The sequence below is a fragment of the Trichechus manatus genome, unplaced genomic scaffold (genome assembly GCF_000243295.1).
Source record: "Trichechus manatus latirostris isolate Lorelei unplaced genomic scaffold, TriManLat1.0 scaffold00014, whole genome shotgun sequence".
NCBI lineage: Eukaryota > Metazoa > Chordata > Mammalia > Sirenia > Trichechidae > Trichechus > Trichechus manatus.
In genome coordinates this window covers 808,910-824,498 of record NW_004443950.1, presented here as the reverse complement: position 1 = coordinate 824,498, position 15,589 = coordinate 808,910, and the positions used below count along the sequence as shown (strand labels likewise).

General features: G+C 44.3%; 1 protein-coding gene across 1 annotated transcript in view; it reads left to right on the top strand.

The window, feature by feature from the left end:
• Positions 1–15,589, top strand: part of SLC7A6 (solute carrier family 7 member 6) — a 50,301-nt gene that overhangs the window by 5,507 nt on the left and 29,205 nt on the right. The window contains exon 3 of the mRNA XM_004371457.2: positions 8,118–8,676. Within this exon, the coding sequence (XP_004371514.1) occupies positions 8,154–8,676 (523 nt within the window). The 5' untranslated portion in view covers positions 8,118–8,153. The remainder of the gene's footprint in view (positions 1–8,117; positions 8,677–15,589) is intronic.

Sequence of the window (15,589 nt, the reverse complement as noted above, 5' to 3'; positions counted from 1 at the left end):
CTTTATAGTGGGTGGTTTTTCTTACTTTTTTGTATTTTTTAAAATTCCTTTTTTTAAAAATGTTTTTATTTTATTTATTATTGTACTTTTTTTGAAGTCTTTTATTTATTTTTTCCCACACAAAAATTTATACATACATTGTTATGTGACTGTAGTTGCTCTCCCTATGCTGTGACTGCACACTCCTCCTTTCCACCCCTGATTCCCCATGTCCATTCAACCAGCTCCTAACCCTCTCTGACTTCCCATCTGTCCTCCAGACAGAAGCTGCCCATTTAGTCTCTTGTATCTACTTGAGCTAAGAGGCACACTCCTCACGAGTATCACTTTATGGCCCACAGTACAGTCCAATCCCTGTCTGAAGAGTTGGCGTCGGAAATTGTTTTAGTTCTGGGCTGATAGAGAATCCAGGGGCCGTGCTTTCTGGGGTTCCTCCAGTCTCAGACCATTAAGTCTGGTATTTTATTTATTATTGTACTTTAGATGAAGGTTTATAGAACAAACGAGCTTCTCATTAAATAATTAGTACACATATTGTTTTGTGACATTGGTCACCAACCCCACAACATGTCAATACTCTCCCCTTCTTGACTTTGGGTTCCTTCTTACCAGCTTTCCTGGCCCCTCCTGCCTTCTAGTCCTTGCCCCTGGGCTGGTGTGCCCCTTTAGTCTCATTTTGTTTTATGGGTCTGTCTAATCTTTGGCTGAAGGGTGAACCTCAGGAGTGACTTCATTACTGAGCTAAAAGGGTGTCTGGGGGCCATATTCTTGGGGTTTCTCCAGTCTCTGTCAGAGCAGTTAAGTCTGGTCTTTTTTTGTGAGCTAAAATTTTGTTCTACATTTTTCTCCAGCTCTATCCAGGATCCTCTACTGTAATCCCTGTCAGAGCAGTCAGTGTGGTAGCCAGGCACCATCTAGTTTTGCTGGACTCTGGCTGGTAGAGGCTGTAGTACTTGTGGTCCGTCAGTCGTTTGGATTAATCTTCCCTTGTGTCTTTGGTTTTCTTCATTCTCCCTTGCTCCAGATAGGGTGAGACCAGTGGAGTATCTTTGATGACCGCTCAGAAGCTTTTAAGACCCCAGACACTACTCACCAAAGTAGAATGTAGAATATTTTCTTAATAAACTATGTTATTGAGCTAGATGTTCCCTGACACCGTGGTCCCCACAGCCCTCAGTCCAGTAATTTGGTCCTGTTTTTTATAATTTCTTATTGATTGCCAGACATAGTATGTAAAATGGTAGTGACATAAATTCTGTGTTTTTTCGCAAATAACACCCCCATGTAAATAATGCACCCACACGTATAACTTGCAGAAATGATAAAATTAAGTAAAACAGTTCTGGCATAATGAGTGTGTTATTTGCCTGAAAATATGGTAGTATTTATGCCAGGAAATGGGCATACCTCTTCTTTTGCTAGGCTGTTAGTATGAGAGTTTGAGTCAATTAGGAGATAAACTGGATTTAGGTTTTGTTGTTGCTGTGGTTACACTGGAGCCCTGGGGGTCAAGTGGTTAAGTTCTTGGCTGCTAACCGAAAGGTCTGCAGTTCAAATCCACCAGCTGCTCCTTGGAAACTCTACGGGGCAGTTCTACTCTGTCTTACCGGGTCGCTAATGAGTTGGAATTGACTGGATAGCAACGGGTTTGGCTTTTTTTTTTTTTTTTTTATGGTTACACTGAGTATGCCACTGGCTTCAAATTCCTCTGGTGTTTCCTTGTACTTAGGGTTGGGTTTGCTGGAGGAGGAGTTTTTCTCAGCATTTATGCTCTGCCCTTAGCTTTAGGTCTTCTTTGTGCGCTTATGCCTCACTATAGTTTACCACAGTTTCGGTTGCGTGTTACTTGGTGCTTGCTAACCTGGTGGTGAGGAGCAGGGGTGTTGTGTTAGTTAGCTAGTGCTGCTATAACAAATACCACAAGTGGATGGCTTTAACAGAGAGATTTATTTTCTCACAGTCTAATAGGCTACAAGTCCAAATTCAGGGCTTCATCTCCAGGGGAAGGCTTTCTCTCTCTTGACTCTGGAGGATGGTCCTTCTCGTCAATCTTTCCTTGGACTAGGAGCTTCTCCACGCAGGAACCCCAGGTCCGAAGGATGTGCTCTGTTCCTGGTGCTGCATTCTTGGTGGTATGCGGCCCCCTGTCTCTCTGCTCACTTCTCTCTTTTATATCTCAAAAGAGATTGGCTTAAGACATTATGTAATCTTGTAGATCTCATCAATATAACTGCTGCTAATCAATCTCATTAACATCATAGTGATAAGATTTACAACACATAGGGAAATCACATCGGATGACAAAATGGTAGTCAATCATACAATACTGGGAATCATGACCTAGCCAAGTTGACACATATTTTTGGGAGACACAATTCACTCCATAATATTGCACCCTTTGGTCCCCAAAAATTCATGTCCTTGCACATGTAAAACACATTCACCCCATCATGTCATAATAAAAATCTTAAATCAATCCCAAGTCCAAAATCCAAAAATTCCTCTTTATTTGTGAAATCTGGAATATAAATTATCTGCTTCCAAAGTACAATGGTGTAACAGGCAGACGCAAGCTAGACATTTCCATTACAAATGGGAGAAACTGGAGGGAAAGAAGGCATAACAGGCACCAAGCAAGTCAGCAGAACACATTACATTAGCCCTCAAGGCTTTGAAAATAATCCCCTGTTCTCTGAGACAATTTACACAATGGCCCTACCCTCCAGACTCTAGGTATTGGCCACACTCTCTGGATTCTGAGTGGAGACCCCTCGGCCCTGGGCTTCAGCTCCACCTTCCAGGCCTACTGGGACAGCAGCTCTGCTCCCTCGGCTTTAGGTGCACCATTCTCTTAGTCTGAGTGGCATCTCCACCCTTGGAAACCCCAGAGGTCGAGGCCATACCTTTTGAACTGAGGCACCGAGGCTTCCTGTTCCTTGTCTCATCAACTTCTGCTTCCTGGTTCTTTGGCCTCTTAGCTCTTCCACCTCTCGGCCCCTCAGACCTCTTGGGCCAGCCCCTAGTCTGCCTTGCTCAGGCAAGTGTTCCAAAGCTCTGTAGCTCTACCGATAAGTGCCTGGAAGCACTCCACTCTACCAGCAAACTTCCGCCAGAAGGCACTCAGCTCTCTTGCTCTGTGGGTCAGCTCCAGCACTGTCTGGCACTGGTCTCCTGGTTCTGCTGCTGCTGCTGCTTCTCTGCTGCTGCCAGTTCTCTATCTATTCACAGTTTCAATACGACTTCCACATTTTAGGTATCTGTTAGAGCAGCATTCCACTCCCGGTACCAAATTCTGTCTTAGTTATCTAGCGCTTATATAACGTAAGTACCATAAGTGGATGGCTTTAACAAAGAGAAATTTATTTTCTCACAGTCTAGTAGGCTACAAGTCCAAATTCAGGGCATCAGCTCCAGCGAAAGGCTTTCTTTCTCTGTCGACTCTGGAGGATGGTCCTTCTCATCAATCTTCCCCTGGACTAGGAACTTCTCCGTGCAGGAAACTCGGGTTCAAAGGACGCGCTTTGCTCCTGGTGCTCCTTTCTTGGTAGTATGAGGTCCCCTGTCTCTCCGCTCGCTTCTCTCTTTTATGTCTCAAAAGAGATTGGCTTAAGACACTATGTAATCTTGTAGATCTCATCAATATAACTGCTGCTAATCCATCTCATTAACATTATAGTGATAGGATTTACGACACATAGGGAAATCACATCAGATGACAAAATGGTAGACAGTCGTATAATATTGAGAATTATGACCTAGCCAAGTTGACAGATATTTTTGGGGGATACAGTTCAATTCATGACAGGTGTTTTCTGTTGTCCTGGTTCAGCCTCAGTCTCAGGTCTCCTGTTTTCCTGGGTCTCAGGGGTAGATTTTTCTCAGTGATTTTGTTCCTCCCTCAGAGATTGTTGTTGTTGTTAGGTGTCATTGAGTCGGTTCTGACTCATAGCGACCCTGTGTACAACAGAACGAAACACTGCCCAGTCCTGTGCCATCCTCACAATCGTTATGCGTGAGCCCATTGTTGCAGCCACTGTATCAGTCCATCTCATTGAGAGTCTTCCTCTTTTTCGCTGACCCTCTACTCTACCAAGCATGTAATCCTTCTCCAGGGACTGGTCCCTCCTGATAACATGTCCAAAGTATGTGAGATGAAATCTCACCGTCCTCGCTTCTAATGAGCATTCTGGCTGTATTTCCAAGATAGATTTGTTCGTTCTTCTGGCAGTCCATGGTATATTCGGTATTCTTTGTAACATCATAATTCAAAGGCATCAATTTTTCTTTGGTCTTCCTTATTCATTGTCCAGCTTTCACATGCATATGGGGCGGTTGAAAACATCGTGCCTTGGGTCATGTGCACCTTAGTCCTTAAAGTGATATCTTTGCTTTTCAACACTTTAAAGAGATCTTTTGCAGCAGATTTGCTCAATGCAATGTGTCATTTGACTTCTTGACTGCTGCTTCCATGCGCATTGATTGTGGAGTAAAATGAAACCCTTGACAACTTCAGTCTTTTCTCTGTTTATCATGATGTTGCTTATTGGTGCAGTTGTGGGGATTTTTGTTTTCTTTATGTTGAGGTGTAATCCATACTGAAGGCTGTGGCTTTTGATCTTCATCAGTAAGTGCTGCAAGTCCTCTTCACTTTCAGCAAGCAAGGTTGTGTCATCTGCATATCGCAGGTTGTTAATGAGTTTTCCTCCAATCCTGATGCCCTGTTCTTCTTATAGAGGTAGTACACCTCTAATGTTCTTGACCAGAATTTCCTGCCCCTCCTCCAGAGGTGGAAATTTTTTTTTTTAATTTAACTGCCCCAGCTGCCTTGAGAGTAACAGAATTGGCTGGGCTTTCCCCAGGGGATTAAGATTTTTATTCTTTAGAGAGAAGGGACCAGGTGAGGCTTTGTATTTTTTCCATAGCAGTGAGTACTTTCCTAGTCCAGGTCAGCACTACTGACAAAGGATTTCTCTGGTCTCCTGCCTTGCCCTCAGCATTTCTCGCGAGCACCTATAAGGTCTGGAGCACCCTCTGAGGTCTGTGGGGCAAAGCCTCCCAGCGTCTGTGGTTCTTGCTAGCCTACACTTGACCTTTAGTAATTTGTTAAAAATTGTAGCTGAATTCTTCTTACCTGCTTGTATGGCAGTCCCATCTTTCTCCCACTGCCACAGGTGAGCCATAGCTTGCATCTCTCCTTGGACATCTCTGTCTGTCTTTCCTTAAATTTCAGTCTATTGGTCACCTCAGCTCTCTGATGGCTTCAAGGAAAGTTATAGTTTTGTAGAGTATTCAGCTTTTTCTTGTCGTTGGAGTGGGAGTGATGCTGTTTCCAGCTTTTACATCCTAGGTGTAGGCTAGAAGTCAAGGATATTCCGTCTTATGCCAGGTTTTATTTTCTGGTAAAATGAAATTACGTCTCTTCTTCCTACCTCCTCTTCCTTGCTTTTAAAATTTGTCTTTTTGCATTGTTAATTCTGTTGAGGATATATGAAATGTTTATTTAAGGTTTCACGTTTTATAGAAGAGTTTCTTGTTGTCTAATCTGATGCTCGCAAAAGATCAGTGAGGCTGTTTGGGAAGGTAACTACTATTTCCCTTTTACCACTGGGAGAGCTGGAGGTCAGAGAGGAGCAAGGTACAGCTAGCTGGTGGACTCTAATCTCTGATTGTGGACTTCTAACTTCATGTCCCTTTCATTTCCCTGCTGCCATATTGCCTGATTGTGTATTCTATGAGGACCTGATCCATACCAGCCTTGTTTACTGCTGTGTCTCCAGCACAGAGCCTGGCACACTATAGGCAGATTTTGTGGAGGTGTGTGAGGTGAGGTGAGGTTCAGATGTAGAAGGGAGTTGAGGGATGGCCTTGGGGTTGTGTGGCCAGGCCAGCCTGGGACTTAGCCGTCTGCCCTCTGGGAGCTGCTAAGGTTATATCACAGATCTGCTCTTGGGTGTTTAGTGAAGAGGTAGGGGCTTTAATTACTTTGGCCAAAAACTGTCCCCCAATGACAATTGCATTTTGTCATTGAATGAAGTGAAAGAAGCCTCATCTGCCCTAGTTGTGTTGGGTAAACCTTTCCAGTGGAAACTTAGCCTCTCATTCAGGTGCTGGGACTGAGATCCTAGGCAGTGAGGGGCTTGTGGAGCTGTGACTATAACACCCCCCACTCAAATAGGGCCACTGAGGAGTTTTTCCAGTATATCAGACAAATGTGATAAAGCCACATCAGAGACACCTATGCCAGGCTGAGTCCAAAAGGAATTCCCGGTACCCCAGGCCCCCTACCCACCACCTAGGGTCTGATGGAATAGTGGGAGGCTGGAGTGGTCACTGGGGTCAGGTTTTCCGCATGTCTCTGTGCTGACTTGGGTGGAAAAGGCAACCTAGCTCTCTCTGCACCTGACTTATACGTGATAATCTAGGCTCTCAGCTGTTTCCTGCTTTCTCTTTGTTCTCATGGATGCCTGGGCTCACCTGACTGATACGTGAAAACAAATAGTTCTCACATGCCTGCATAGAGATACTTGGATGACTTGGTGCTAGGAGTGGAGGGGAAAGTGGTGCTGCCTTAAAGCCCAGAGGTAGCTGGGTAGACTGGCTCAACTCCTCTAGGAGTGAGGGAAGGCTTACTAATGCCTCAGAGCAACTTTCTCCACATGGGCTCAGGTCGAGACTCTAGAAGGGGACAGGGACAGGTTGGGCCTATAGAGACTGGAGTTTCCCCTGAGAACTCCTCACTCTTGAGTGGCTGTGGTTCTCTCTTGCTCTGAGCTCCATGAGGCAAGTTCCCAGTGCACATATCTTTGTTGAGTAGATGAGAGGGTTCTGGGAAGATGAAGTATTGATCCTGTTTCTTAATCCTGTAACCTTAGAGGACTAACTCCTGGGCGGTAATCAGTTGACTGACCAGATTCCTTTCTCCAGAACATGAGGTAGGATTGGGGGATTTGAAGCAAGATTGAACAGGAATTGAGGGAGGGGAAAGGCAATTCTGAGTGTAGGGTAGGGAAGGTGTTTGTCTTCCTCTGATAGATTCTGGGTCCTTCATATGTAGGTTGATGTGGAATCCAACTTCTTGAGGTTTCTGGACTGGCCCAACTGCAATCCAAAGGTGATGGTGTGTTTGTGTGTCATCTCTCTGCAGGATGCCTTCCAACACCAGATCTGTGCTTAAGAGAAGCCTTATAGCTTTGCCTGGGTGGCAAGACTATGAGTCCTGTTCTTGGAGAATCTCTTTGCAACCCCAGATGGTAGTGAGGGGCATGCTGAGGAGGAAAGCAAATAAGCCAATGGCAAATTAGCCCCAGGTTAGGGTGCCCCTTGTATGTCCTTTCTCCATCTCGTCTTGTTATGTTATCCCTCTGTTCTGGGTACTTTGGGAGAAGGAAGATGTTGAATGAGGAAGCAGCAATGTGGGAAGTAAGGTGGGTATTGTGGACACAGTGATACATAGGTGGTGTCTCTTCCTGAGGGCCGTCTCCTCGGTCCAGCCTCTGCAGTGGTGATATGCCATTTTCTTACCGTCTTCCTAGCCCTTCCCACCAACTGTCCATGTTCTTTGCCGGGCTTGGAGTGGCTGCAAACCTCTCCACATGGGGCTGGACACTACAGAAATTCCTTTTTATGTTTGAGTGGAGGTGAGTGAGCAAGATCCTCTGGTATGGACGATGGGCAGTCTGTCAGGCTAGTAGGCTGTGCACTAGGTGCAGGAACGTGGATTTTCTCTGCAAATCCAGTGTTTGGGTTTGAAGCTGCTTAAAAACAATAAAACCTACATCTCGGGGACAATTTGTGCTATGGATAAACTAATGCCAGCCCTACTTTGGGTGACAAGCCAGTATGCCTGTGTTGGATGTGGCGATGATATGGTATCTAAGTTCTCACTGTGTCTTTCTCGGGAGCAGTGGAGGTGTGCTTACTTCTATTTCCCTGTATCCTGTGGTGGGAACTGGGACAGACCCATTGTATTTAGGGCTGTGTGTGAGGCATGCTGTTCCTATGCAGGACGTGGGCAGAGATGGGCTAGGGTGTTCCAGAAATCTTCTTGTCATGCAGGTCTAAACCAGAGCCTTACCAGCTCTTGCTCGAGACTGATGTGTATATATATTCTTTGCCAGGACACAGTAAACACAGGTGTGCAGGAATCATTTGCCATGGAAGCTGGGGAGCTGGGGAGCTTCATGCCCAACTACCATCTCATCCCTGAGGCCAGCCTGTCCAAGGTGGAAGAAGATGTCAGCACGCCACCTCAGAAGTGCCCGGAAACTATGCAGCTGAAGAAGGAGATCTCTCTGCTCAATGGGATCAGCTTGGTGGTGGGCAACATGATTGGCTCAGGGATCTTTGTCTCTCCCAAGGGCGTGCTGGTTTACACTGCATCCTATGGGTTGTCCTTGGTGGTATGGGCCATCGGTGGGCTCTTCTCTGTCATTGGTGCCCTTTGCTATGCAGAGCTTGGGACTACCATCACTAAGTCAGGGGCCAGCTACGCTTATATTCTGGAGGCCTTTGGGGGCTTCATTGCCTTCGTCCGCCTGTGGGCCTCACTGCTCATCGTCGAGCCCACCAGTCAGGCCATCATCGCCATTACCTTTGCCAACTACATCATCCAGCCCTCCTTCCCCACCTGTGATCCCCCGTACGCAGCCTGCCGGCTCATCGCTGCTGCTTGCATATGTAAGTTGGGGAGCTGAGTGGTGGGGGTATGTGTGGGGGTGCCGGGTTACTTTAATAATGGTACCTTATGTTTGAACAGCATGTTTTCTTTTTTTTCATTGGGGGGGGTACATTTTACCTTTTGAAGAAGTGATTGCACCAAAGTCATTTGATCCTCCTGAGAGATAAGAAGGGGTAAAGGGTAAGGGGTGGGGATGGGAGAATGTTATATCTGTTCATGGCTCTTGGTGCCTCACATTCCTTCTACTCTTGGCTGCCCCTGAGTTCTGCCCTCCTGTCTGTGTGACAGGTTGCTGCATGTCTTATATTTTGTCTTGTCCAGTATTTTGACTGGAGTTAGTATCACTAGGGCAACTTAAGCCAGAAAAAAACATCAGAGCTGAAGCTTTTATGCTGCTGCTCAAAAAAAAAAAAAAGAATAAGTAAGAGTTGTTTTGCTTTCTGGCTTCCCATGTTAAACCTCTTTAAAGGCATGAATGAGGAAACAGGCTTCTCTGGACCTCCTCCTTCCTGCCACTGCCCGCTCCGTGGCCCGTTCTAAGCAGCAGACACCACACCAATATGGCTTTTTCCCATTGGTGTTTTGAATTTCTTTCCACGAGCTTTGTAAACAAACTCTGCCTGCAGCCGGTGAGAGGAAGGTGTCTTCTAACCCACGTTTGGGTTTTGGGGACAGAACCTGAGATATCCCATCTTTATTTAACTTTGGATCCATCTTTATTTAACTTTTTGTCTTATGAGGTGGTAGGGAAGGATTCTGTGTGAAATCACTGAAGGGGACAGACTGCTGTGATAGGGGAAGTCAGTACAACTGGACCAAAGCAAAATCATAGAAGTTTCCTAGACACATCCAAACACTGTGAGTGACCAAGTAGCTGGGGCTGGGACCTGCGGACCATAGTCTCGGGGGACATCTAGGTCAACTGGCATAACATAGTTCATAAAGAAGATGTTCTATATCCCATTTTGACGAGTAGCATCTGGGGTCTTAACAGCCTGCGAGTGACCATCTAAGATACATCTATTGGTCCCATCCCCACCGGAGCAAAGCAGAACGAAGAAAACCAAAGACACAAGGAAAATATTAGTCCAAAGGACTAATGGACCACATGAACCAGAGACTCCACCAACCTGAGACCAGAAGAACTAGAATGACCGCCCTGACAGGGATTACAACAGAGAGTCCCAGACAGAGCAGGAGAGAAATGTAGAACAGAATTCAAATTCACATAAAAAGACCAAACTTACTGGTTTGACAGAGAGTGGAGGAACCCCAAAACTATGGCCTCCAGACACTGTGCTAACCCAGAACTAAAACCATTCCTGAAGTCCACTTTTCAAAGATTAGACAGGCCTATAAAACAAAAAAATAACACGTGAGTTCAGTTCAATCAAATACACGAGACCAAATGGGCAGCTCCTATACAAAAGCAGGACGAGAAGGCAGGAAGGGACAGGAACTGGATGAATGGATACAGGGAACCTGGGGTGGAAAGGGGGAGTGTGTTGTCACATTGTGGGGATTGCAACCAATGTCTCAAAACAATATGTATGTAAATTTTTGAAAGAGAAATTAACTTGGGCTGTAAACTTTCACCTAAAGTACAATAAATATAAATAAGTTAAAAAAAAAATTGCTGTGAATTTACCCAGTCTTGTAGAGCTGTGTTTTAGCTGAAGAATGGCCCAGAATTCCCTATGCTCCTTACCACTGTGCTGCCAGAGGCACTTAATTATACTCTGTTCTTTCCATAGCTCTGCTTGCAAAAGCTTTGGCAGTGTATGTAGTTTATCCACAGTGTTAAAAATAGACTGAGGGAAGCTTGGATTAAGGATTGTACAGTACACTGTGCCTCCTACCTTTAAGGAATTTGCTAAAGACAACTGTTGCTGTGAGCCCCTCCATACCCCTTGGGACAGTGAAGGGGAAACATATCTTGGGAGGAGGGAAGGTGGGTGCTCAGGTAGATGGCTGACTAAGCTTTGGCCAGGGGAACTCTGGCCTGACTGAGCTTCCTAAAAAAGGAAATAATGTTTTCTGATTATAAAAGTAGTACATGTTCATTAAGGAGAAAATTAGGTTACCTTCAAATCACCGTAGTTTAACACTAAGAGATGAGCACTTTTAATAGTTCAATAGTGCCTTCATTTCTTTCTTTTATAAAACTGGGATCGTACTTTAAATTCTTCTTTTTAAAACCTGATATATCATGAGTTTTCCCCCGTTTCATGAAATGTTCTTTAAAAATAACATTTTAAAAAGTAGTACATGGTCTTTATAGACAATTTGAAACATGCAGAAAACTAGAAAAAAGAAAATTAACATCACATATGATTGTACCTCCCAGAGAACCATTGTTAAACTATTTGGGTGAAATACCTTCCAGTATTTTTTTCTGTGCATATCTATCATTTTTCAAAAAGTACCCTTGAGATCATACTCTTTGTGGTTTGTATCCTGTCTTTTTTATTTAATGGTTTCCCCTTTCATCAAATATTCATGGAAAACATGATGTGGGGACTAGGAAGAAGTTTCCAGGCAGTGTGGATAGTGGTTAAGATCACAGGCTCTTAATGCCAAACTGGGTTTGATTCCCGGCTTCACCATTTACTAGCTGTTGACCTCGAGGGAGCTACTTAACATTGTCCTGGTTTTCCTACTTGTAACATGGGCATATTGATGGTATCTGTCTGGAAAGATTATTGTGAGGAATAAATGTATCAATACATGTCTAGTGCTTTTCTGTGCCTGGCATATAGTAAGCACTCTGTATTATTATTATAAATAGTGCTGCGGTGGAGATCTTTGAACATAAATCCTTTTCAGGGTTTCTGCATATTTTTTTAGGATAGAATTATAGAAGGGAAATCCTTGTGTCTAAGGAAATAAACTATTTTAAGGATCTCCGTGTGTTTCCAAGTTACTTTCTAGAAGGTTGTGTGAATTTTTGCTCCTGTCATAGATGTCTGAGAGCAACTTGGTCTTGTGATGGCCTTAGGATAATCTCTGAGAATAATCCAAAAGTCACCTCTGTATATAATTTTTAATATATAGAAGAGTTTCATTTTTATTTGTCATATCTTTTTGTTTTTCCTCTTCATGATTTTTCCCATTGTTTTTATGCTTAGGAATTCCATCCCCATATCAGAAACTGATCTTTTGATTGGAGGAGAGGCCTGACTTCTTAGAAATGTGAAGTCATGGTACTTCTTGGCTTTTTTCATTCAACGTGCACTTTTACTTAGATTACTCAGAATGTGAATTTCCTGTAAGATCTTTGGCCCAGAAATCCAGGCTTTTCCAGAAGCCACACCTGAGGGCGGGAACTAACTGACTGGGCTTTAGGGTTCTGCTCACTTCTCTTCTTGGACCTTAGGTGATAGAATCAGGCTGACAGATCTTCTCACAGAGCTGGGACATGCTGGGAGGGAGTCTTCTTGGGCAGAGGTGGCAGTGGGAATGGCCTGGTCTCAGACATAAATTGGAGGAAACCAATTAGGTTGTCATTAGGAAAAAAACCACAGAGATCTCTACTGAATCCAGAGTGAGGTTTGGGTAGGATTGGAGAATTAGGTTAGTCTTGAAATTGAGACTTGTTGGTTGAGAGAATGCATAAAGAAGTTATAGCTGTACCAGGCTAGGTAATTAAAGTTCTGTCTAAGAAGGAATTGCCTGGGCAGTCTACATATAACCAACTTTTGGTCAGAGGCTGCAAGCTAGTAGCCTGTGGCCAGACTTGGCCTACAGATATATTTGGTTTGGCCTGCACAGTGTTTTAAATAATTTTGAATTAGTTGCCAACATTTGAAAATCGGGACTTACCCTTTCTCTTAAAAATCAAAAGTTCTTGCAACCCTTGACCTAAATTCCTGCCTGACACAGTCAGTTGGATTTGTAGTGGTTGTTCTCTTTAAGTAGGGTATATACTGTCTACAGTTCTACTCCCTCTTGTCTTATACCCAGACTTTCTTGCCTTTGCTCCTTGTATTCCCTCCTTGGCCCCAAAGGTATTAGAATTTCAGATCCTGGCTTTGGGCTGCCCTTGACCCTAGGCCCAGGTTACACTGGCAGGGAGTCTAGGCAGCTTTTTTGGGATTTTTAGGCCCTCTTAGCTACTCATTATCCTATAGCTATGGTTCTCAACCAAAGGCTTCCACCACCCACCACAGGGATATTTGTCGATGTCTGAGGACATTTTTGGTTGTCACAGCCTTGGGAGGGGGGAAGTGATTTTTTTTGGTATCTAGTGAGTAGAGGCCGTGGATGCTACTAAACATCCTATAATGCACAGGACAGCCCCCCACAACAAAGACTTATTATCTGGCCCAAAATATCAGTAGTGCCGAGGCTGAGAAACTGTCCTAAAGGTGCACTCTGCTTTGTGTGTTCTGGAACCTGGAAATTTTCTGTGATTGGGTGAGGCCTTGGGTTGCCGACTGAACTCAGTAAGCTTTGGGGCTCTTATTCACTTACGGAACCGTAGAGGGAAATGGAAGTCCTCAGGGTACATAGGTCCCCTCTCTGGCTAGGTTTTCTTACTTGATTTGACTGCAGAAGGGATGATATTTCTGGCTTTGATGTTGTCAGTCCGTTTTTCTTTGTGTCCTTTGACCTAGGGATCCTGCCTATTGTGTAGGATCACACACATCATTGGAGAGTATTTGCCTCGAGGGGTCCATGTGTTCTGACTTGGAAATCATGTCAGCACTGACAGTGACATCAAAGCCCTGAGCCAGCTCAAAGCTGAGATTCTCTTCCCCCTGAGGTTTTTTTTTAGGGTAAGGCTGACAGTGAGGTGGAAGAGGAGAAAGAAGGGGAGGGAGACTGTTAAGGCTCAGACTGGAAGTAACTGCATGAAAAGCTGTTTGATGATGGTCCCTGCATATCTTTCTAGTGTCTCTTGCTGTCTTAGACTCAGGCCTGTTTAGGGTTCTGAGTCGGAAGGATATTCTCCCGTCTTTTGGTTGGTTGCTATGGACAGACAGCTTTCATGTTCTAAGAGTGAAAGCTTAGGGACATATTCAAGTCCCTAAGGAAGATGAGACTTGACCTTAGTTGTTTAAAGACCCTGGACTCTAACCCTATTATTTAGTTTGAATGTTTTGATACTAAGACTAACTGTATATGTGTGTGTAATTAAAAACCAGGAGGCTTTTTTTTTTTTTTAAATTGTGCTTTAGATGACAGTTTACAGCGCAAATTAGTTTCTCATTAAACAATTAATACTCATGTTGTTTTGTGACATTGGTTACAAACCCCACGACATGTAACACTCCTCTTCTCGACTTTAGGTTCCCTGTTACCAGCTTTTCCTGTGCTCTCCTGCCTTCTCGTCCTTGCCCCTGGGCTGGTGTGCTCAAAAAACCAGGAAGTTTTTTAAAAAGGAATGTACATTACATACGCAAACACATTCCAGGAAGTAGCTACTGATTACAGGATCTCCATTTGAAAGGGTTTACCTCCCCTGGGTAGTGCAAACAGTTAAGCGCTCAACTACTAGCCTAAAGGTTGATGGATTGAACCCATCCAGAGGCACCTTAGAAGACAGGCTTGGCAATCTGCTTCTAAAAGGTCATAGCTGTGAAAATCCCGTGGAGCAGTTCTACTCTGCTCACAGGGCGTCACCATGAGACAGAATTGACTCTACCGCAACTAACACCACCACCCTCCCTAGACTGTTCTAAAACATTTCCCTCCTAAGGGACTCGTAGTTGTTACCACTCCCCCACCCTTTTGTTGTTGTTGTTTAGGATTGCACTCTTTTGTCCTTGAATGCCCCTCAGCAACACCCAGCCTATTGTGGGAAGAATTGGAAGGTTACCCTCTCCTCCCTATTGCTTGTGGGAGAAGCGAGCTATGAACGTCAGCATAACTGGGACTTCAACTTCAGATTGCCAGGGCAACCCCTTATCAGAAAGAGATTAGGTGAGAGGTGCAGGTTCAGTTCTGTCAGAGGACACATGTATTATTCAGGATTACTTTGGGTTGCAAACAACAAAAAACCCCAAAGTAGCATGGCTGAAACACGTTGAAGGTAGGAAGTATGGGGCTGCTAGGATGATGTCATAAATTCTTCCAGGAATGAATTTCCTTCCGTCTTACTACTCTGCCATCCTCAGCATGTGGCTGAGGTCCAGGATGGCTACTCAAGCGCTAGCCATGGTGTCTGGATTGTAACTGGCAGGAAGGACAAAGAAAGGCAACACCCCTCCCTTCACAGATACTCCTGAGATCTTATATACCGTATAAACCCACTGCCGTTGAGTCAGTTCCAACTCATAGCGACCCTATAGGACAGAGTAGAACTGTCCCGTAGGGTTTCCAAGTTTTTAAATCTTTATGGAAGCAGACTGCCACATCTTTCTTCTGAGAGTGGCTGGTGGCTTCAAAATGACAACATTTCATTAGCCGCTGAGCACGCTTAACCACTGTGCCACCAGGGCTTCTTTTTGACTGTAGATTATAACAAATTATGGATAACATTGTGAAGAATGGGAATTGCAGAACGCTTAATTGTGCTCATGCGGAACCTGTATATAGACGAAGAGGCACTCATTTGAACAAAACTAGGAGATACTGTGTGGTTTAAAATCAGAAAAGGTGTGCCATCAGGGTTGTATCCTTTCACCGTGCTTATTCAATCTGTATGCTGAGCAAATAATTCAAGAAGCTGGACTATATGAAGAAGAACATGGCATCAGGATTGGAGAAAGACTCGTTAACAACTTGTGATATGCAGATGACACAACCTTGCTTGCTGAAAGTGAGGAGGACTTGAAGCACTTACTGATGAAGATCAAAGACTACAGCCTTCAGAATGGATTACACCTCAACATAAAGAAACAGAAATCCTCACAACTGGATCAATAAGCAACGTCATGATAAATGGAGAAAAGATTGAAGTTGTCAAGG